This window comes from Aptenodytes forsteri, unplaced genomic scaffold, assembly GCF_000699145.1.
Source record: "Aptenodytes forsteri isolate BGI_AS27 unplaced genomic scaffold, ASM69914v1 Scaffold76, whole genome shotgun sequence".
NCBI classification, from domain to species: Eukaryota; Metazoa; Chordata; class Aves; order Sphenisciformes; family Spheniscidae; genus Aptenodytes; species Aptenodytes forsteri.
In genome coordinates this window covers 5,287,185-5,308,343 of record NW_008794444.1, presented here as the reverse complement: position 1 = coordinate 5,308,343, position 21,159 = coordinate 5,287,185, and the positions used below count along the sequence as shown (strand labels likewise).

General features: G+C 41.4%; 2 protein-coding genes across 3 annotated transcripts; one reads left to right on the top strand and one right to left on the bottom strand.

Annotated features, from left to right (window-relative positions):
- Positions 1-2,885: 2,885 nt before the first annotated feature.
- Positions 2,886-16,803, top strand: PRPF39 (pre-mRNA processing factor 39). 2 transcript variants are annotated; one of them, XM_009289863.2, is made up of 13 exons: positions 2,886-3,230; positions 3,503-3,628; positions 4,269-4,387; positions 5,181-5,348; positions 6,139-6,304; positions 6,973-7,080; positions 9,288-9,452; positions 9,770-9,896; positions 9,988-10,256; positions 10,866-11,050; positions 12,488-12,562; positions 13,167-13,287; positions 15,296-16,803. In XM_009289863.2, exons 1-13 carry the CDS (start codon positions 2,901-2,903, stop codon positions 15,344-15,346), a joined length of 2,010 nt encoding a protein of 669 aa, XP_009288138.1. In that variant the 5' UTR covers positions 2,886-2,900; the 3' UTR covers positions 15,347-16,803. The 2 variants fall into 2 exon arrangements, with proteins under 2 accessions (XP_009288138.1, XP_009288137.1); XM_009289862.2 differs by lacking the exon at positions 15,296-16,803 and having other exon boundaries at positions 13,167-14,070.
- Positions 16,650-21,157, bottom strand: FKBP3 (FK506 binding protein 3; the record flags this gene model as incomplete). Its single annotated transcript, XM_009289917.1, has 5 exons — positions 16,650-16,895; positions 17,824-17,921; positions 19,462-19,529; positions 20,542-20,677; positions 21,065-21,157. Coding segments are annotated over 5 exons (450 nt in total), but the record flags the coding sequence as incomplete, so codon positions are not given.
- Positions 21,158-21,159: the final 2 nt, after the last annotated feature.

Here is a 21,159-nt window from a genome sequence, read left to right as displayed (position 1 = left end):
CAGCTACCTGGCACCTGGAGAAACCAGCCTGCCTGCGGTTTTCGCTTGCTAGAGTAAATTTTATCTCTCTTTTATATGCTGTAATAGCCGCTAAATTTCTGAACAAATAATAGGCCAGCTCAAAGTCTTTGAGCGCTTTGCGGTTTATTACATTATTACTGTATTCTGGCCACCAAAACGTCAGTCTTCGGGCAGAAGCGGCGAAGGGGCCAGGTCAGTAACGCCCGTGCAGCCCTGCCCCAGAAGGTTTCGGGCAGCTGCTTATCGGGACTGTGAAGCGTTCTTCCTAGGGCAGGGAAGGGTGTAAGAGGAGGCTTGAAATTCCTCGGTGCTGCCCGGTTGTATTTTTTCCTAGGTGTTTTCCATTAGTTCATTCATATTTATAAGCACGAGTATCGCATGCAATAAACGTTTAATTGAAACAGGCCGAACAATATATGTCGACATAAATTATTTAAAGCTGGTGCATGTAGTTACCCGATATACTTATTTAGTTATTTAGCCTGAGTGATGTAAAAACTGGCATTAAGTTACTCTGTTACGTGGTTGTGCTGGGTGTGCATCAGCTTCGGGTCTGCTACCTTCGTAGCTCCGTGGATTGATGGGCATTCGTTTGGTACCAGACAGGGTCGATCATGTCGGCCGTAGCCTTCAGTGGTCGATCATGTCGGCACTAGCCTTCAGTTATGGTAAGAGTTTGGGATGTGCCTCGGTTCCCTGGGCACGTTCTAGAACGCCTTCAGCTGGAAGCAAACCGTCAAACAGGCTTGTAGATTCTGTTTGAAAACTTGTGTGCAGAGGTGATGCGGTACCACTTCTCCCTCTTTCTTTTTTTCCCTCCCCCTAATCTGAAAGGCAGCTAGATTTGGGGGATTTGGTTTTTTTTAAGCTGGAATACATCTTCTGAATCAGCTAGAGGGGGGAAACATCTGTCAAATACCAGAGTAAGTTGAGGTCATAAATTATTGCATGTTTAAAAACAATTACATTAGCTTTCTCAAATTTTAGAGCTGTAAACATCCTCTAAACTATTTTTTTCAAGTGTTAGGGCTGCTGCTTGCATAACGCGCTCCTCTTATGCCTTGATTTTGTAATCTTTACAGAGGTAAGCTCTGAATGATAGCAGCTGCTTTTAATGATGCAGATCTCTTCTGTATGTTGTACTGGTAAAGGCGTAATGATATGGCTTTGATACTTAATTTCTTAACTTATAAATTATGTTTATTCTCAAAATCAATATTGAAGATGCATCTCCAACGTGCACTAAATAAACCAGCTTTTGATGCAGGCTTTCTAGAGTGGCCCAGGATGTGGGGAAGAGCTGGCCATTAATGCAATAAACTGTTCATCTTACACGAGCGTCCTCTTTTCCTGTAGAACAAAAGCAGTATAGTGCTGTGTGCAGTCACATCATGTTTGTGTGACTTTTGAATGGCATGAACTGTTCATTTTTATGAACAGTTACCATATAAAGTTATAAAATTATGAACTGTTTACCTTAAAGGAAAGAAATTGTATTTATATGATTGCTAGGTGATGTATACGATGGAGAATAGAAATAATTACTTTTAAAAAACAGTTATTAGAAAACTTGCAGAGTAGAGCACGTGGGCCTTTTAACACTATGCCCAAGTTACTTGGCTTGGTGAACTCCTAGGAAAACGTGAACTGTTATCACACGTTGAAGCTGCTGAAGGTAGGGTATAGATGTTTTTCCTTTCTGTCAGTTTTTTTTTCCCCAACTTTATTATTGATGGCTTATCGATGTATTTGTTGAAATGAAAGCAAGTGGTCTGTTTGTTCTCTTTTCAGGCTTTCAGTGGGAAAGAATTCTGGAGATACAGAATGGGGTGGGGACTTTTTTTTTTTTTAATGCAAAACTTATTTGCTGTTATCTCCTCTGAGGAGAACCGAAGGGAAATAGGAGTGGCAGTTGCCACAGTGCATTTCAGGATGATGGTCTCGTGCCGTTCTTCATCCAAAATATATTCACAGCTAAGAGCTATTGTATTCTACATGGGTATTGTATTACCTAGAATCCGTTAGTCATTAGGATCTAGCTTGAACGTGGGGAAGGTTCAGCTGAGTGCCTCACGCCCAGGCTTCAGGCGATGAAGGCTGAGATCAGTTGAGGCCGAGCGCTGTTTGGCAGAGCAGCATGCAGCCGAGTTAGGCTGGACTGGCGTTTGCGGAGGAGGGTAGGGCTGGGCAGCAGCGTTTGGCAGGAAGATCAAGATGAAGAGTGGGAGGAAGATGGAGTCTGTCCTGAGGGGCAGGAGGAACTCCTGACATGAGAGTGGTGTGTGGGAGCGAGTGACTGCGTGTAAGGGCTAGCCTAAACATTTTTGTGGCCCCCTGGTGCTGGTTGGTTTATATAGGCATCGTTAATATGGACCGAGTCTACTGCTGATAGTATTTCTTCCCTTTGCAAAATTATCGCTTAAGCCAGTTCAGCTAGGCGTTGAGGGTACATTTTAACACATATTTATTTTGCAAAGAAGTTACTGATTTGTACTAAGTAGGAGAATTGAATAAATTTGAACATAATTCTTTATTTGGAGTAAACGTCCACTAGACTCATACAGGAAAACTGTATTGGTTCACTTTTATACCTCGATAGCTACTTGTGGTCATCTTTTAGAAAAACCACGGTGATTTGTACGTGCGGATGTTAAAATACATGACTGCTATTAACATTGTTTTTAATTGTGAATAAGGTTTGTGCGCGAAGCAGATCTAATTGATGAAGGTTTGTGGTGAAATACGTGAATGCCTGAAGCACTTGGGAGACGCTTAGCTGATAATTCACGCCCAAGTTCTGCTTGAACCTTCACTGCATGAATACTGAATCTTTTTATTTCCACAGGATCTAGTACTACGAAACAGCAGTAACCTCAGCTATGGAGAACGCAGATAATGCAGAGGAGGAGAAGCCGACTGTAAGCAATGACGGCACAGACAATGGCGCTGAAACAGCAACAGAAGAACAGCATATGGACTTCAGTACAGAAATTATGAGTGTAACTGAGATGGAACAATCACCTGATAGTTCCCCTGACTTGAATGAAGAGAACACACAGGAGAGTGAAATTCCAAATATTGAAAGTTTACAGACAACAGATATTGAGGCTTGCTTCCCTCCAGATTTTGACAAGTTCTGGAAAGTAGTAGAGGACAATCCCCAGGATTTCACAGGATGGGTATATCTACTACAGTATGTAGAGCAGGAGGTTAGTACATGCTCCCTTTTTCCTTAGCCTTCCAGAATTAAACAAAGAAAACCAAAACAAGTCATGGATCTTCCAGTGACAGCTCTAGAACTGTGCATCAGGCTTTCATAGGTACTGTTTTAAGACAGTTGCCCTTGCCAGTGTCATCAGCAGAGACCACAAAATAAAACCAATAGTTTTTAAGACAAAATTAAAACAGTAGTTGTTTTTGAAATAACGTGAAGGTTTTTTTAAGGAAAGGATTCATTGCTTTTATTGTGTATTTCTTGCAGAACCACTTACCAGCTGCCAGGAAAGCATTTGACAGGTTTTTCACGCATTATCCATATTGCTATGGATATTGGAAAAAGTATGCAGACCTTGAAAAGCGACATGACAACGTTAAACAGTCTGATGAGGTATGTAGGTAGCTGGGCCCAGCTATTGCCATTGGTCCTGTTAGCCAAATAATGACTAACCTACTGCAAGTCATTTGGCTGCCAGTACCTGCCATGTATGGTCAGGTTTGTAGGGATTTTGTTTGCACTTGTCACGTCTGTGGCATTTGTAGCTAATGTTTTTTCTCTTTGTTGGCAGGTGCGTTAAACCTCTACAGTTTGTCAAGCTTTGCAGTGCAAGCCTCTCTATTACACTGCAGCTTAACAAGTAGGGCAGGGCTTTTCTGTCACTTACATTTATTACTCATTTTCAAAACAATATAGTTGGTTTGCTGGTCACAATTGCTACATCTTATTGCATTTTTGGTCAGACGCTGTCAATGATGCTCTAATGGGTCTGTGCCCTATGGTCTGTACCCCAAAGCCTGCCCACACAACCTGGTCAGAATGCAGGGACCGCTGCGCTTTGAAGATCAAGACTCTGCACGTGGAGATCAGAACATTGCCATGTTCTATCCAACCTCCACCCAAATGGTAATGGTAGATTATTTAAACAAAATTCCAGTAATTAGTATTTCTAAGGTTCACCGGATAACACAGTGTTGCCTCTCTATTAGGACGCCATTAAGTATTTGAAGTACAGTTCACGTTCTCTTCATAGGTTTATCGCAGAGGGCTTCAGGCAATTCCTCTTAGTGTTGATCTTTGGATACATTATATAAACTTCTTAAAGGAGACCTTGGACCCTGCTGATCCTGAAACTAACAGTACTATTCGAGGGTAAGTTGAAAGCAGACTAAGTGATACACGAAGCCCATACGTGTAGTTGTATAGCAGTGTAATCGGGTTAGTATGTTTAAGCTACGGGGCAAGCTAATAACAGCCTGCAGTTACTTTAAGGACTTCTAAGAGGTGATGGAGCCAAATTCCATAAGAAGGGGTAGACAATACAATGTGGTACAAGGGTCAAAAGTTGTGACTTGAGAGCTTCAGATTAGACGTTAGGAAATACTTAGTGCTGCACTGGAACAGGTTCCCCATAGAATTTTGGGAATTTAATTCCTTGGAGGTTTTCAAGGTATGGATAGAATGTGTCTGTCGTCATCTGTTGCTGGCAGTGGTCCTGGTTAGACTAAGAGGTTGGACTAAAGTTTGACCCAAAGCTTTAACTGAACTTTTACTGAAGCAGCTTCTAGCTGCATGATTGATACATAGCTTTTGTGTGTTAAACTGCTAAAGTAGTGTTTTTAGAATCTTTACAAGATGTAAGTGGTAATGATCTTGTATTTTCTTAATATCTTGTGTTCCTGCAAGTGGCTTTTTCTGTTGCATTTATTTGTTCTGTTGTGGTAGTGCTGGAGGAAAAAAAAAAAGTGAGCGTGAACTTTCTGAAATTCTAGAGATCTTGCTACAGATATCTAGAAAATACTGTGAAGAATTTAAATAATGAATATAAGCGTGGTTGCGAGTAAATGAGGACGCTCATCATCTTTAAATAAGTAAGAGCCAGAACTTTTCTTCCTTGTTCTGTCACCACATCCAGAAACACCTGTAAAATTATTTCATTTTTCAGAGCCTATGAACATGCAGTTTTAGCTGCTGGGACAGATTTCCGTTCTGACAGGCTATGGGAAATGTATATAAACTGGGAAAATGAACAGGGAAACCTAAGGGAAGTTACGTCCATATACGACCGCATCCTTGGAATTCCAACACAACTCTACAGTCATCATTTCCAGAGGTAAAGAGGAAACAAAGGTTTAGTTAACGGTATGAGTTTCTTAAGCACACGCTAACCTACTTCTGTAAATGTGAAAATGTTCACTCAGAACAAGAGCTTGAAATAGTTACTGAGTTTTATATACTTACTTACTACTTATGTACTTACACAGTTTGATTGTTTTAAAGTACTGGTACGCATTTTAGGAATTTGGTTTTAGATAAATTCACAAATTCTGCTGTGGAGTAAAGGAAGGCCTTGGAATTGTGAGGAAGAAGAGAGCGGATGTCTTTGAAAAATCAGAATGAGCAGTTTTCAACTCTAATTCCTCATGCAATGCTCATCTGTGGTGAAACACTAATTTAATTGACTAAAGAGAAATACTTGGTTAAGTTTTACATAGTAGAATTCTGCATTAATATGGAGAGGTTAAGAGGGAACCAGAAGCCTTAGTTAAATTATGCACCAGTCTTCCCCATAATTTCTACAGATCTTTTGGTTTTGGAAGTAAGGATCTTCCTCTGAAACTGATCTTGTCCTTTGCCATCAATTTTACATGGCAGGTGGTCTGTCTTTGCCACTGAAGTTCATCATCCTTTCACTTCTCTTTGAAATGTGAAGCCTTTGAAGTCTGATAGGTAGTAGAAGTTGCATTTTGTCTGTATGTTGTCAGAAGTCACGTTCTCAGTGTTGCTCTAGATCAATAAAGTAATGCAGAACCCTGCTAGGATTTACTGTTGTGCTCTGGTTATGCAGAATATTGCAACATAAAACATCAAATTTGTGTTGACTTGTTTCTAACTATTCTTAGGTTTAAGGAACATATACAGAACAACTTGCCTCGAGACCTTCTGACTACTGAGCAGTTTGTTCAGCTGCGCAGAGAACTAGCGTCTGTGAACGGCCATAGTGGAGAGGATGCACAACCTGGAGACGACCTGCCCTCTGGTACTGAAGATATAACTGACCCTGCCAAGGTACATACGCAGAGGATGTTCACTGGCATTTCTTGCCTTCCTCTGTGGCTAAAAGACGAGTTTATCTGCAGACAGTTTAATATATCTGTAGCTGAGGTGTTCCCATAGTTCTCTTGCATATCATTGCTCTTTGGCTCACGTGATAACTGCTTTTGTCTACAGGACATATCTTTCCAGTGTTTTCATAGGTATTAAAGACATGGAGTTAAAAAATTAAAGAAGTGATCTACAAAACTTTAGGAATGAATATTAATTGTTCCAGTTAACAGGTTAGGAACTGTGGTCTAAGAAGGCTCTTCATCAGCAATGGTCTGTGCAGGTTCATAGCCTTCAAAGGCTTACAAAAACTTGGAGCCATCCAAAGGAATTGCGAACTGTGAAAACGTACAGATACCGAAACCAAGTTTGACTTGGATCCAAATTCACATTAAATCTCAATCATCTGTAACACAAGAGCAAAACTTCAGATAGAAACCCAGTTCAGTTGGGTTGCACTGAGGGCCAAGGCACCATCAAGGCAGCATCCCATCCCTTCCCCTAGCTGTTCAGGGTAACATTTAATGCACCTGTGATACTTTAATTCATGCATCTTACTGTCACCGTAAAATGCATTTACAAAGGTGATGCGGTGTCTACCTGTGTTACATTTTTTTTAAATTATGTTTTAGCTAATTACCGAGATAGAAAACATGAGGCACAGAATCATTGAGATTCATCAAGAAATGTTTAACCACAATGAACATGAAGTCAGTAAGAGGTGGACGTTTGAAGAAGCGGTAAGTTTTCTTTTTTCTATGTAAGGCAGCATGTGCAAGAGTGTTGAACGTAAGACTAGGAATTTTGGGTAACAGTTAGGCCTTACGATTTAAACTGTTGTGGGGCTTTGAACAAAGATAAAGTTTCACTTCTCTGCCATTTTTCTTGTGAAAAGGCAACTTGTGAGGTCAGCTCTGTCATCTGACAATTTAAAAATCTTTAAGCAGTATTTGGAGTGGGGCAAGGTGGTGTATTATTTACTAAGCAGTCTTTAAATATACATGTGTGAAGTGCTACATAAGTTAGCACTGCTTTATGCATGTGGGACATTGCAAAATAATAAGGGAGTGAAGGTAATTCTAATTGAAAAGGTAAGCCTATCCTAAAAGGAGAATGAAATTTATATGGTTTTGTATTTTAACATTACACTTTTAAACCTGAAATCAGTTAACTTTTGTTTTCCAAAAGTAGCCATCGTAACATGCAGCTCCTATGTATAATGTATTAAAAGTATTAATTAAACTAATCATTTGATCACTGCAAATATAGAACTTTTTCTATGTAGAATTAAGTTTGTTTACTTTTGAAAAAACGACTTGAGTTTTTAATTCTCGGTCTCTTTTTTATTTTTTTTTTTTCCTCCTGGCAAGTACCATATTGTATAACATGGTGGTTCTTTTATATTTACTTTCTTTTTAAAAAGTACATTGTAGTTAAACAACTGGGACAGATTTTCAGAGACTCCTTAACGGGTTACCTGATGTCAGAACTGTTGTGTTGCTTATTGCACTTTGGCTTACAAGGTATCTGGCCTCGTCCAACAAAGGAACTCGAAAACATAGTACGTAGCCAGTCCTAGCGCCGTAGACTAGAGCGTGGTCTAACTGGGGCGGGTTACCCTTTCTGTTACACAGCAGCCTGAAGTGCTGTTACCAGTCCAACCTGTTGCAGGGTCACTTTTGTACCAGTTAACCTGTCGTTGGAGGAAGGAGAGCACACAAGGCATGTCCCTAGAGTAGGCGAGGCTCAAATATGCTGATGTATTGTGGAAGATGGTTATGTGAGTATAGGTATTCTTGGCTCAGGGAACTTTAAGCTACGAATTATTGAAACTTGGGAGAATGCTAAAACTGTGGACATGCTGCAGAAAATGTCTAGGGACCAGGGTGTCCTCTCTTGCCCCTGGCCAGAATCAATACTTTTTCTACCAAGAGAGTATATCTGCTCTGTAGATACCAACATGTTGGATCTATGAGGAGTTTGAAATATAAAGTTAAACATGTCTTTGTAATGGACAGAAATGAAGTAGATAGGCAACAGATGTCACATAAGTGAAGGAGACCCCTTAGACCTGTTTTACGGTTATTTTAGCCGGAACAATGTACCTGTGAATTTGTCAAAATGGAAAGAGAGTATTGGGTTCGGTAGCAGAGTTCAGTGAGGAGCCTGAAGGGGGTGATTGGCTTTAAATTTCAGCTGGCCTTGAAGAATTGAATGTTACTCCTTAATTATCCCAAGTTCTTCATCCGTTTGTGTGTATTTGTATCAGAGATGGAATTGCAGTACAGGAGAGAAATAATCGGGAAAAATTAAAGATGAGGGAGAGAAAAAGCAAAAGATCTCCAGAAGGATGCTTTGCTATGTTTAGTTGAAAGCAATGTTTAAATTTTCTGTGCTGAACTCTGTCCCACCCAGCTCCTCTTGTAGTCATCAATAAAAATGCAATCTTGCTAGCTCTTGGAATAATCAGCTTAATGTAAATATTTAATATGAAGTTCAATTCAGTGCTCTGTCTTTCCTTGTCATGATTCTCAACCAAACTTTGAATTTAATTTGTAGGATATGCGCTAGTACAATAGGAGGTACTTCAGTTGTATGTATGTGGACAATATTAATTGTTGTTTATAATGTCATTGTTACGTCGTGACTGCAGGTTTGCAAGGGAGTAACTGCGCTGAGTTCTTTCTCAGCTGCTGTAAACACTTGCACTGAAAAAGCTTTCTAGAAGAACAAGTTACTAGCCTAGAATGTAATTGTCAGCAAAATCTCTTGACCAATACTTGGGTAACCCCAGCAGACTTAATTGAACAGATGATGATCTATCATTCTGAAGTCCTGTTTATTTAAATGGCACTACTTCAATGACGTGTGGCTGTTTGGTTGGGTTTTTTAAGCAACTTGGTGGTATGCTTATTGCTCATAAGTTGCCGTACTGTGACTCTTGCAGATAAAGAGGCCTTACTTTCATGTAAAACCTCTGGAGAAAATTCAGCTGAAAAACTGGAAAGAGTACTTAGAATTTGAGATAGAAAATGGCACTCACGAACGAGTTGTGGTCCTCTTTGAAAGATGTGTTATTTCATGTGCCCTCTATGAGGACTTCTGGATTAAGGTAAGGGAAGCGGTTTACCACCTACCTCCTACTGATTGCATACATTGATCTAGTGACTAACCTTTTGTACTCTTGTGGAATGTTGTTCATGTATAACTATATCTGTTGCATTAGGAGATGGTCTGCTTGCAACCAGATTTGACTGCTGCATATGCCAACTTCGTTGCCTCTCTACGTCCTTCCTTACAGAAACTAGTCTAGTGGTTCAATAAAGGTGCTGAATGGGTTTAAACAAAAGAATTTTATCGTTCTGTCATGTTTTTAAAGGCAAATACAAGCTTTAAATTTTTCAATCTCTACTCTGTTTTCAACCATAGTATGCCAAATACATGGAGAATCATAGTATTGAAGGAGTGAGGCATGTCTACAGCAGGGCTTGCACAATACATCTTCCTAAGAAACCAATGGTTCACATGCTGTGGGCTGCCTTTGAGGAGCAGCAGGGTAAGAGCAACGTTAGTTTTTGCTGGGAGGGATTGTTTTTAAGAGGCTGTTGGATGTCTCACATCTTAAAGCATCTTCACCGGTGTTTTAGGCAACATCGATGAAGCAAGAAGAATCTTGAAAACATTTGAAGAGTGTATTCTAGGGCTAGCAATGATTCGCTTACGAAGAGTAAGCTTAGAACGCAGACATGGAAACATGGAAGAAGCTGAACACCTGCTTGAAGAGGCTGTTAGGAATGCCAAATCAATTAGCGAATCGTCGTTTTATGCCATCAAATTAGCTCGACACCTCTTCAAAGTACAGAAAAATCTTCCAAAGGCAAGAAAAGTGCTGTCAGAAGCCATAGAAATTGACAAAGTATGTGTTCCCTCTTTGGCTTTTTAAAAAAAAAAAAAAAAAAATCCTGGTATTTTTCTCTCTTTCTGAACCTTTTTTTTTTAAAATATGGCAACAGTGATGACAGGAACTGTAACTGTATGTAATGTTTCATTACTGCATGGAGACACCAGTCCCTCTAAACTGATGTTGCCGTATTTGCAGCTTGCAAATCTGGAAGTTTGCAAATTTTTTTTCATCAGAAGCACAATGTGCTTCCTACCTTCATTTTTCCTTTTTAGAATCTTAAATATTACAGGCGTGTTCACATCTCAAGGTGAACAAAACTGATCGTGTAGGCAGTACTTGTAGATCGTTTTGTATAACCGCAGAAATGTTTGGCACTCCAAATACTGTTAGCTTACTATTAGCCAAGTGTGACATCTGTTTTTGTAGTGTTAGATCGCTTCTAATCTATTTGTGAAACAAACCAGGTCAAAGATGACCAGTGTAAAAAGAAAATCTTTTTATTCACTATTCTAGCATGTATTTATGATGTAAATGTTCTGGTATGCATCGGTAGACATACATTCAGCGTTAAAAACCTAACATGACCTACGATGTACAACTTCTAATACATCTTTTGAACAGGAAAATACGAAACTGTATCTCAACTTACTTGAAATGGAGTACAGTGGCGATCTCAAGCAAAATGAAGAAAACATCTTGAGCTGTTTTGATAAAGCTGTCAATGGCGCGTTGTCTATAAAAATGAGGATTACGTTTTCTCAGCGAAAAGTGGAATTTCTTGAAGATTTTGGTTCTGATGTAAACAAGTAAGATGTAATCTGTGCAATGGCCAAACTAGGGTCACCGAAAGAGTGCTTGTAAAAGTAGTAGGGAAGGGGTAGGGTTAGTGGCATCCATTAAATTGTTTCTTTTGTGCCATCAGTGCTTTGCTGAGGGATAGCTGCTTTTCTAAACCAAATTCCTGTTTTTAAACAGGAATATCTTTTCAGAAAATTACCCCTTTTTTTAATGAAATATCTCACAGAGCAAAATTACGCTGCCTGTAACTTCATACTGTAGTTTTCTCTTGCTAAGCCTTAAAAAGGAGGATGTTTCTCGAAGAGAATGCAAAGTGTTCTGTGACACAGGTATAATTTGATACTCCATACCCTGTGAGCTGCTGCTTGAGGTTTCCAAAACTGCACTGATTTGATTTTTCTACGTTGAGAAGTATTAACAATGCTGTACGCTTATGTGGGAGGATCAGTACAACTGCTTAATTAAATACTAGATATACTTTTTTCCTCTTAATTCTCTATTGTAAAAAAAGCTCTTGTTTTTATTTACATTTTGCAGCTAAGTAACTTGGAAGGACTAACCATGAGTTAGTTTTTCTGCTTTGTATGTTTTTTTAACAATAACTGTCCTTAATTTCTGCTGACTCTGACCATTCCAACTTGCGTGGCAGCCAAGTGTTGCAAGTTTGGGGTCCTAGGTAGACCAAACAAAATGAAGTTTTTGGTTCCCAAATAATACTAGAGCACAGAATAAGTACAAGAAACGGTTTTCACAAAGAGCGATATTAACAGAAGCAGCGGTTTTCATGTGATACCTTGTAAACTGTGGTACACAGCAGATGAAATGGTATTTAGCTATTAGTGGGAATTTTACCTAGGAAATAGAAGTATTACTCTTTCACTCAGCAATATATGGTTATACTTGATATTTAAATAATATGACTCTTTTGTGCTGTGTTAAATACACCTACGCTTCCCACGTTGTTTGGGAAAAGGCTGTAAGGTGCTACTTTGGAATTGTTACAATTTTGTAAAATACTCATTTCCAGTATTTAAAGAAATGTTGATTCCTAAATGTCAGTGCTGCTATGGATGGCATCAACACGCAGCTGAGGGAATGCAATCACTGGAAGAAGCGGCTGTATCACAAATAAGTTTTAGAAAACTTTTTTATAAAGAAACTTTACAGAAGAACTGCGTGAAGTCTGATTAAAAGTTGAGCAAGTTGGGAATTTCTGCACTCGCAGAAAATTTTTCACTATGCATTGTGGAATCCCCCTTCAAATTAAGTTTTTCAGCTTTCCCATCTTCATGGTGGATCACTGATTAAAATCTGATTATGATTGAGTTTGTTTTAAGAATTTTTTTGTATTTTTATTTTGAAGTAGACTTTTTAAAATGGTTGCTTGTGCGTTTAAAATGTTTACATGAAAACGGTGAGCAAAGCTTTCTTTTTGTCTGCTTCAGGCTTTTGGATGCCTACGATGAACATCAAGCACTTCTGAAGGAGCAGGATTCTTTAAAAAGGAGAGCAGAGAACGGGTAGGAAGTCTGTTCACCTGAGGGTATAAACTAACTTGATAGATGATGCACTGTGGGGTAGCTGGAACACGCACCACACTGAACTGTAGCTGATACAAAGCACTTTGGAAATGCTTTAAAAATACTTCAGAGAACAGTCTCAGAGACTTTTTTTTTTCTTTAATCTATGAATATATATACATGTTTTTCAGCTGTAAACCTACTGCTTACAAGAACATCATCACTGTTCTTTTAATCATGTAAAGTATATACTACACAGAGCTGTACTGTTGGCTAAAATATTTGTAAATGGATTTATTGAAAAATAACTTTTTGTATTATGTATCACAGAAAAATTAAATGGTACTGATAAAAATAACTCAGTCTCTAAGCAGAAACATGCTTTTGCTGTCTCTGTTTGAGCACCGGGACAATTTAAAAACCAGACTATTGTTCTGAAGCACAATATACTGCTGTCCCTCCCTGAGTCAAATTCTGTTACCCTGTTTGGACAGGGCACCAAGTCTGAAAATACTTACCCTTATCCGTTATAACATTTCTCACATGAAGACATGCTCAGAATTTAATCTAAGATACCGTTTACCAGCAAATATTAACTTCACAGATCAGAGGAGCCGGATGAAAAGAAAATGCTCACAGACGACCCAACTTTGGCATCAGCACAGATGATGGATGGAGACATGCAAGTCAATCAGGCAGCGTATAACTACAACGCCTGGTACCAGGTAGGTGCATGCTTTGGTTCCTTCATTCAACACGCGCATTCTGAATATATGCACGTTGTGGTTTTCCCAGTGACGTTTCTCTGTGGCCCAGTGTCAGCTGATGAGGAAAGTTTGGAGTAAAAATTTAGCTCTTGTCTTTGTTGATTCCTCTTGGGGCTATTATGCAAGTGTAAAATATTTCTCTGTAGCGTGGAGCAAGATGAGCAGTTTGGTAGCTAGCTCTTCATGTGAAGGGAAGCATGACAGCAGTTGGGGACGTTGTTGGCGAAGGGCAATAGATCTGTTCTGTGCTGGGGCGTTTTGCCCAGGAGAGTTACCTTGGGATGCCAATTTACTGTGCGTTTTGATAGTTACTTTCTCCAACTAGTAGTTCCTGTAACGTCTTGGTATGGGTTCTGCTGCACTGGTACATAGTGCATGCAAAATCAGTCTGTTCAATAGCTTGTCCGTTGGGGCTATTCTTGCATGGCATTTCACTTTGTCCCCTATAGGGGCTTAAAGAGTGAATCAGTAACATCATACCTTGGTTTCCTCTTCTTGCTTGTGGCAGCAGCAACCTCCAGCACACGCTCTGCTTGCTTCTAGACTGACAGTCCGTTTTGTGTTCTGACTTGTCCAAGGGGCAGGCTGTAAAGCCAGAGCTTCAACACCTGCCTTTATGTACGAGATTAGTACTGGTAAAGGTGGGGACTGCTGGTGCCCCCTCAGCTGGGATGAGAGTTGCGCGCTGCAGGCTTGGAATGCTTACTCTTCCGGGTTGTGAATCGTAGAAGGTCCAACTGAAACTTTCGCTGAAGCGGTTTAATGAAAACTTATTCAGCCTTTAAGGAGCCTATCAAGCCAGTGAGAACAGTGTTTGCAGATGGGACGCAAACCGGCTGCTGTGTAACTGCAGCTTGGAATTGCCCCCATCAAGGTCAAGTGTTCTTTGCAAAGCCAGGCGGTGAAAAGGTGTCTCAGCCAGCATGGGGTAACTCTGCTCGGCACTAGCAGGAAAAATGCCCCAAGTTTTCAAACGTAGAACTGTGGGAATGGCAGACTTGCAGTGTTGATGAAGATCTCAGTCCTGTGGTTGACGTGGTAACTCCATCACTCTCTGCCTCCTGTGCATTTCACAATCTGCTCGAGAATAGCAGACAAACACTTTCTGAGGGAATGGAGACATTTGTTCATGATACCCCAAGAACATTACGCTGCTGAATGCCTACCTAGGCTCAGCTGGGGTACAGCTGGTTGCAGTAAGACCATGGAACCTGTCTCAGTGATGGTCTCTGCTAGCTGCAAACTGATGGCTTCAAAGGGAGTGGTGCGGGGGCACTTGAGCCGTCTGCCTTGGCTCTCCCATCTTGTGGGGCACGCTGTAATAGTGGACATGGAGCTAGAACACAGACAGTTCATGCTTCCCTTACCTTCTGCTCCCTCCCTTTTTCCTCCCTCTTATGAGACTTGAAAGGGGAGTGACGAGGAGCCATAAAGCAGGTACCACAGAGGGGACCTGAGGAGAGCAAGAGTGAACCTCTGAGCTGTCCCGTGTTTGAAGACCTGCCACATGCATATTTATTAAGCAACTAAAAATGTTACAGGCAACAGTACCAGCCTCTGTGCTGACCCTTGGTACAAACCTGGCCCTGGACTTGCAACTGAACCACACTTGTTTTACCTCCGTAACAAAGCTGACTTCCAGCGGACCTTTAAGGAGGCTGGGAGTTCATGGGTCTTGCACTGCAGAGGAACACCCTTGCTTGTTCCACCCTTGGTACCAGACCGAGGTACAGGCTGCATGCAAAGCCTCGGTGAAGAGGTCCCAAGACCTGAACATTCTGTGTGTGGCACGGGAACGCCGATGCTGGCGTAGCCACGCTGGCCGCTCTGTTCAGAACTGTTAAAATTCCCGAAGGGTAAACTTACCTGTGCCTTTCTGGAATGATAGCTAGCTTGTTATCGGGCATCCTTTGCGGAGCCTGGGCAGTCTGACTTACGTCATCATGTTCGTTTGTTTTTTTCCTAGTACAATTACCAGAACGCATGGAATTACGGACAGTATTATCATCCAACTTGATCTGAAGAGTGAGTGAAGTTCACTGTGCTGCAGTTTCAACAAAGATGGAATAAAAAAAAATATATTTTTCTAAATTAGGGATGTGAAAGAACTGTCGTAATACCTGCTTTTTGGTCTTTTGCATGTGAAGTGAGCTGATGTTCACAGGGTATGCGTGCAGCAAGATTTGTGCGCTGGTAACTGATAAATGGTATCTCTGTACAACTCTAGTTTACCGTAAATGCATTTTTTTTAACTCCCTGCACTAATTTATGGAGCTATCTGAAGAATTTTTTTCAGTCTCATAATGATTCCATAGACTTAATTGGTAAAACTGTAGGTTTTTTGGTTTTTTCCTCCCAAAGCCGTTCCGCTGACCAGTGTTGGCCACCACGGCTGCTGCAGGAAACAAGCAGGTCGGGAGGGCTGCCAGTGCAGGAGCAAGGCTGTCCTCTCCTGCTCTGCTCTCCAGCCAAAACGACACGACCTGCTCTATCACGAGATCTTTTCCATGCCCCAGTGAGCAAACCCCAGACCGCTTTGTTTATGTTGTCATGACTGAAACTCCAGATTACGATGGCAGCCTTTGCAAGCTGCAATATGTATTTTCTATTCTGTGTGGGGGTCAAAAATTAAAATGCAGTGCAAAATGATGTTGCATTCTTTTTTAAAAAGCACAAACTGTGTTTGGGATGATTTTTGTATTTAGAGTTTTTCATGTATGCAGTGTGAGCAAACTTTTTTCATTTTGATCAAAGTGATCATTCCCATTTTTGTAATAAAAGCAAGGAATTCACTAGTCCTCTGAGCTTTCTTGGAGTGCCTCATTCAAGCCAGGAGTAAGAACGCCATAGTCTCAGTCCAACACCTGTCTTGTTCAAACGTACGTCTGTGGCTGCGGCACAGGAACACCTCAGGAACATTTGTGGTACGTACAGCTCTCCTCTAGAATGGGGTGGGCACCATGCCTGACACTTCCATAGAACACCTTTAAAGGAGAAATTTAGTGCCTGGAATATAAATGTAAATTTTTTCCTCTTTAGGTTAACTAAAATTGTTGGGTGAGTGCTGTTGTAAAACTCAGCAGCTACAGAGAAGATAAAGCTGAAAGGGAAACGCATTGCTGAAGACTTGAGCTAGGTATGGAAGTAAATGTCTTTCGGTCGCAGGTCAGTCAGTACGGCAAGGGCTAATAAAAACAGTCGTGGCAGTTCCCGATGGGGCTGCGTCTCCTTTAACAGTTTGCTGGAGATCTGTGCCGTTTTGCCCCATAGTAAGAGAAAGAAGTTTTAAGGTGATCATACACACAAAAAAGCAAAGTCACTTGCATGTATAAACTATGTTTGCTTTAGTGGTATGTTACTGTACAGCAGTTGGGGGGCAGGGAAAACAAACTTGATTTCAATACAAGGCCACAGTTGTAACTATATCCTGAAGTTACAAGAGCAAAACTGCAGTTGTCAGAAGCTTTCTTCATCGTAAATGGATTCCCAGCAGCGAAGGAAACTCTTCACTTCATTCGATATCCACCAGTTCCACTTCAAAGAAAAGTTTTGCATTTGGTGGAATCCTGTTTACAAAAGTTAAGGAAGCTTTAAAAAAAAAAAAAGAACAAAACAAACCCCAGGCAGTTAACAAACACAATCACTGTTAAGTGACTTACCACCTGTTGTCCTGTTCCTCAGGGGTCAGGTTTGTATTTCACTGACCCCTTTTACCATCTTGGATTTAGTATGAACCACAGCTGCTGTCTAACGTGAGCTGTCGCGAGACATTCAGTACCAGCTCTGCAGGTACGCCTTTATTAAGACATGCTTCTCATTATTCCCATCCCTCTGAAGATGAGCAGCTGGGTCCTACCTGGACTGCCTAAGCATTGTCTCTATTTGTGGGACACCGTCACTGGTCTTCCTCTGGGAGGAGGTTAGACTGTCCTACTATACCACAGAGGGAAGGAGAATTTCTAGACAGTCCTTTAAAGTTATCATGACATAGGATTCGAGCAAGAGAGAACAATCACTTCCCCTCCTCCGGAAGCGCTGGTAAAAAAGAAACGTGACTGTGTAAGACATGCTGCAGGATCACTCGCCTGATCCCGTATTTCAGTTGTCTCCCAGAACTGGTTCTTCTAGCCAAGATTTAACTGCTGTCTCCACAGTTGCAGCAGGTAACTTTTCACCCACTTCCCAACTACGCTGGTTAGCATCCCCATCCGTGCTGCGGGAATAAGCACTTGGAAGCAGCTAGAGTAAAAAAGCAGGCAGAAAACAGTATCAAGTTCTCCTCTGCAGTACGCCCTACAGGAGCTTTTCTTCAAAACAAATAGGCAATTGCGTCCATCCATTACATTCACTGAGGTTTTTTTATATTTGTTAACATTCTAAGCCTGCTATGAGTAACAAGGGAATGCTCGCCCCATTATATCCCTGTCCATAAAGCACTTTATTCCACCAAGCATTTCCAAGTTACTTAATGAGTAACTGATTGCAGAAGGATACTTAGCATCAGGCTGCCCTTTCTTGCCATATGCCCACTCAGGTTCAATTTCCAGTTGAGCTTTCTCTCCTTTACTCATTGTTAAAAGAGCTTCATCCCACTAAATTAAAAAAAAAAAAAAAAGAAAAAATAGAAAAACAAAACAAATTCAAACAAACAATGAAAGCACACAGCAGTCTTACAGAGCTTAAGAAAAAGTGCATTTCATACGCTTTTCCAATTTGCTCCTAAGAATACCTGCGCAATACCACACCATTCTCTCCAGCACGCGCACCCCGGCATGTACCCCGTGCGGTAGTTTCACATTCTTTTTACTCATGGAAACACTGCCCCTTGGCTGATGTTCCCTGCTCCCACATTAGCCTGTACTGTACTTGCGCATTTCACAGCAGACCACCACACGTATGGTACCAAGGGGTTCGTCTCCCTCTGCCTCACGTTTCCCTACCATTCTGCAGTATCAATGGATTAGCGTTTGTTTAAGGCTCATGCTTAAAGACTAATTTTATTTCAGTGCTTGTCCCTCTTCAAGACCCGCTCGCGCTGCCCAAAGCTGGCACTCAGCACCGTATCAACGTTTCACAATGAACAGCTGCGGCTCATGCCTCGTAACTGCTTAAGGAAGATATCTGGCACCCACACAAACACCGAAGTGCTACACCAAGAGACTAAAGAAAAACGCAGGCGGCTGCTGCTTCTGCAGTACTGGCCACAAGCCCAGGGACATTTTCCCCTTCCCGGTTCCAATCCAGTCACCTATAAAGGCCTTCTTCCTGCATAGCAGCAGCATGGAAGATTATGCTGGCCTGGGTTGGGTTGGTCTTGTTTTATAAAGTCAGGTAAGCATAAGATCCTTCTTGCGTTCTTATCTTGTGCAGACAGTCACCAATTTCACTGTTGGCTCAGCAGCAGCGAGACAGAGTTAAGCACCTCATTTGCTTTGCACGTAAGCTGGTATCTCCCAAACACACCAAGCTCACACCACTCTCTGTGACTTCAAGCTGTAAGCAAGCAGACGGGTGTGCAGATCACTCGATTCTTCTACCGAGTGCTTTTAATCTACCTAGATACTCCCCTCACGCAGCTTCCACCTGCACTACTGCAACACTCGGTGCCAGACAGAGCAGAGGAGTTACAGCATCAAAACTGCAACTCATTTCAGCGCGTGACAGCAACTGGAATTTGGAGTTTCAGCATCCAGTTCAGAGTTAACGGATGAACTGAACTACGCACGAAGAGGCACCAAGGCAAATGCCAAAAAGATGCTGAGAGAGAACAATCTTCTGACAGACTAAAGCACACCGAATGCATACAGTGATCAATGGAGCCCCGGGAACCCAGTAATCTTGTCTATTGTGCAAAGCACTAGACAGACATGCGCAAGAGGCTGTGCTTGTCCTGAGGAACACGTAGTTGTTACACTGTTTTCCACACACTACTTAATGAAAGGAATGACACTGCAGATGGATGAACGCATCCGTAAAGAATAAATACCTCATCCTGTGGATATGAATGCTTTCAACTTGCCTTTTTACCTCCACAAGAAACAAGAACAGCAGCTCAAAATTTGCACCCCGGTCAAAAATCCTGCAGAATGAAAACTTTTTGGATTCTGAGGGAGTCATTAATGGTTTACTTACACCTCTGATTACTTTTCCTACGCCAACTTTGAAACTTAAAGGTTTGGCTGCTTTTTTCTTCTTTGAACCTGAAAGACAGATTTATATTCATTTGGTTTAACGTCACACCAGCACATACCATACTTCTGTCTAAAATTACTATTATGATCATGCTTTATATAAATATCTGTTCTTATAATATTCTTTTTAGCCCACTGTCAGATTTTTAGGGGAAAATTAAGTGCTGTGCACTAAAAACATCATTAAATGTTCCAGTTGCACCAAGAGCTAAAGTTGATGAGCATCTTTCAGATACTGATCCAGTGAACCTCAAAGACTCATTTCTGAATTACTGAAGTTGATGGTATAAGTCATAAACACATTAATGAAGCAAAAAAAGTCAATAGGGAACATACATCATCATGGAACAAGTATGATGAATCACAGACAGTATTTCAGTGACAGCCCTGCTGTTCCTCTCAGCGTTGGACATCACTGCTGGAAAAGCGTTTCTAGTATTTCAGAATTTCATGTACCTAAATCCTCTGATCTAGAAACTGTCACAAAAATACCAGCATACTTCTCCACAGTAGATGTGGTACACCAGACTACTTGAAATCACGCTCGTTCCAGTGCCTCCATGTTTAAGGGTTTATTACAGAATAATGTAACAAGATGTGTCTATTTAGACAAGTTAACTCCACTGTTGGTGCTCGAGTTCCACAGATAAGGGAAGCTCCCTGAGCAGGAACTCTCTTTCCTCTGAAGTAGTTTCAGTACTCATTAAATCCCCGCATTTCACATTATCTATGGCCTGGAGAATGCCAAACATGAGGTCTGGCAAGATACAGCACTGTCACTTGACACCAGCCAATCCTAAAATACTGCCCTGCATTCCCTCATGGAAAATCGGGCTCCAGGGGCAGACTGCAGGGACAGCCCCAGTCAGCTCAACAACACGATGGCAAAAGCAGTTTGTCAGGACTCCCGCCATGCACACCTTCCAGAAGCAAAGGCTTGCCCAAGGCTGCTTAATGATTCCAGCTAATCTCCTCTATGTGCATTTGCAAGAAAAGCCCAACAGTATACACAGGACCTTACTTGTTTGAATATTGGTATCGAAGACTGTTCCATCCTGCAGTTTTCCTGTATACCAGCAATGAACAGTGTCTCCTTTCTTCGGAAAGTTGGTTTTATCACCCTTCTTTAAAATTGATTTTGTATACTTTGGTGGCCCCTAAGTTTATAAAAACAGAGTTACGACCGCTGCATTAACTAGTCTCAGACCAACTACATTTAAGACCGAACAACCACTTGGTTCAGGGCACTGAATGAACACATGCAGTGTTAGTGAATGGCACATTTTAAAGCATTCATGCGTTATTGCAGTGCTGTAATATTTGGAGAAAATGTAGCAGCATAGGTGCAGTTTTCAGCAAAGACAAGCTTTGCGAGAGATGCACAGGGCCCATCACTAATTCAGGTTACAGAAGCTGCATCAGGTTAAGACACGGTACAAACACCAGACTTCCTGCTGTAACCAGGTTTTTGAAGACCTGGTTAATTTGGCTGCCCCACGCGATCGCCCAAGCAACGCGAGGCCGGGGTGCCGTGCCGCACCGACCTCCTCCGCGGCCTCCTCGGCCTTCACCGCTTTCCCCTTGGCCTCCTCCGCCTTAGCGGGCTTCGCCTTCTCCGCCGCCTTCTCCGCGCCGTCCG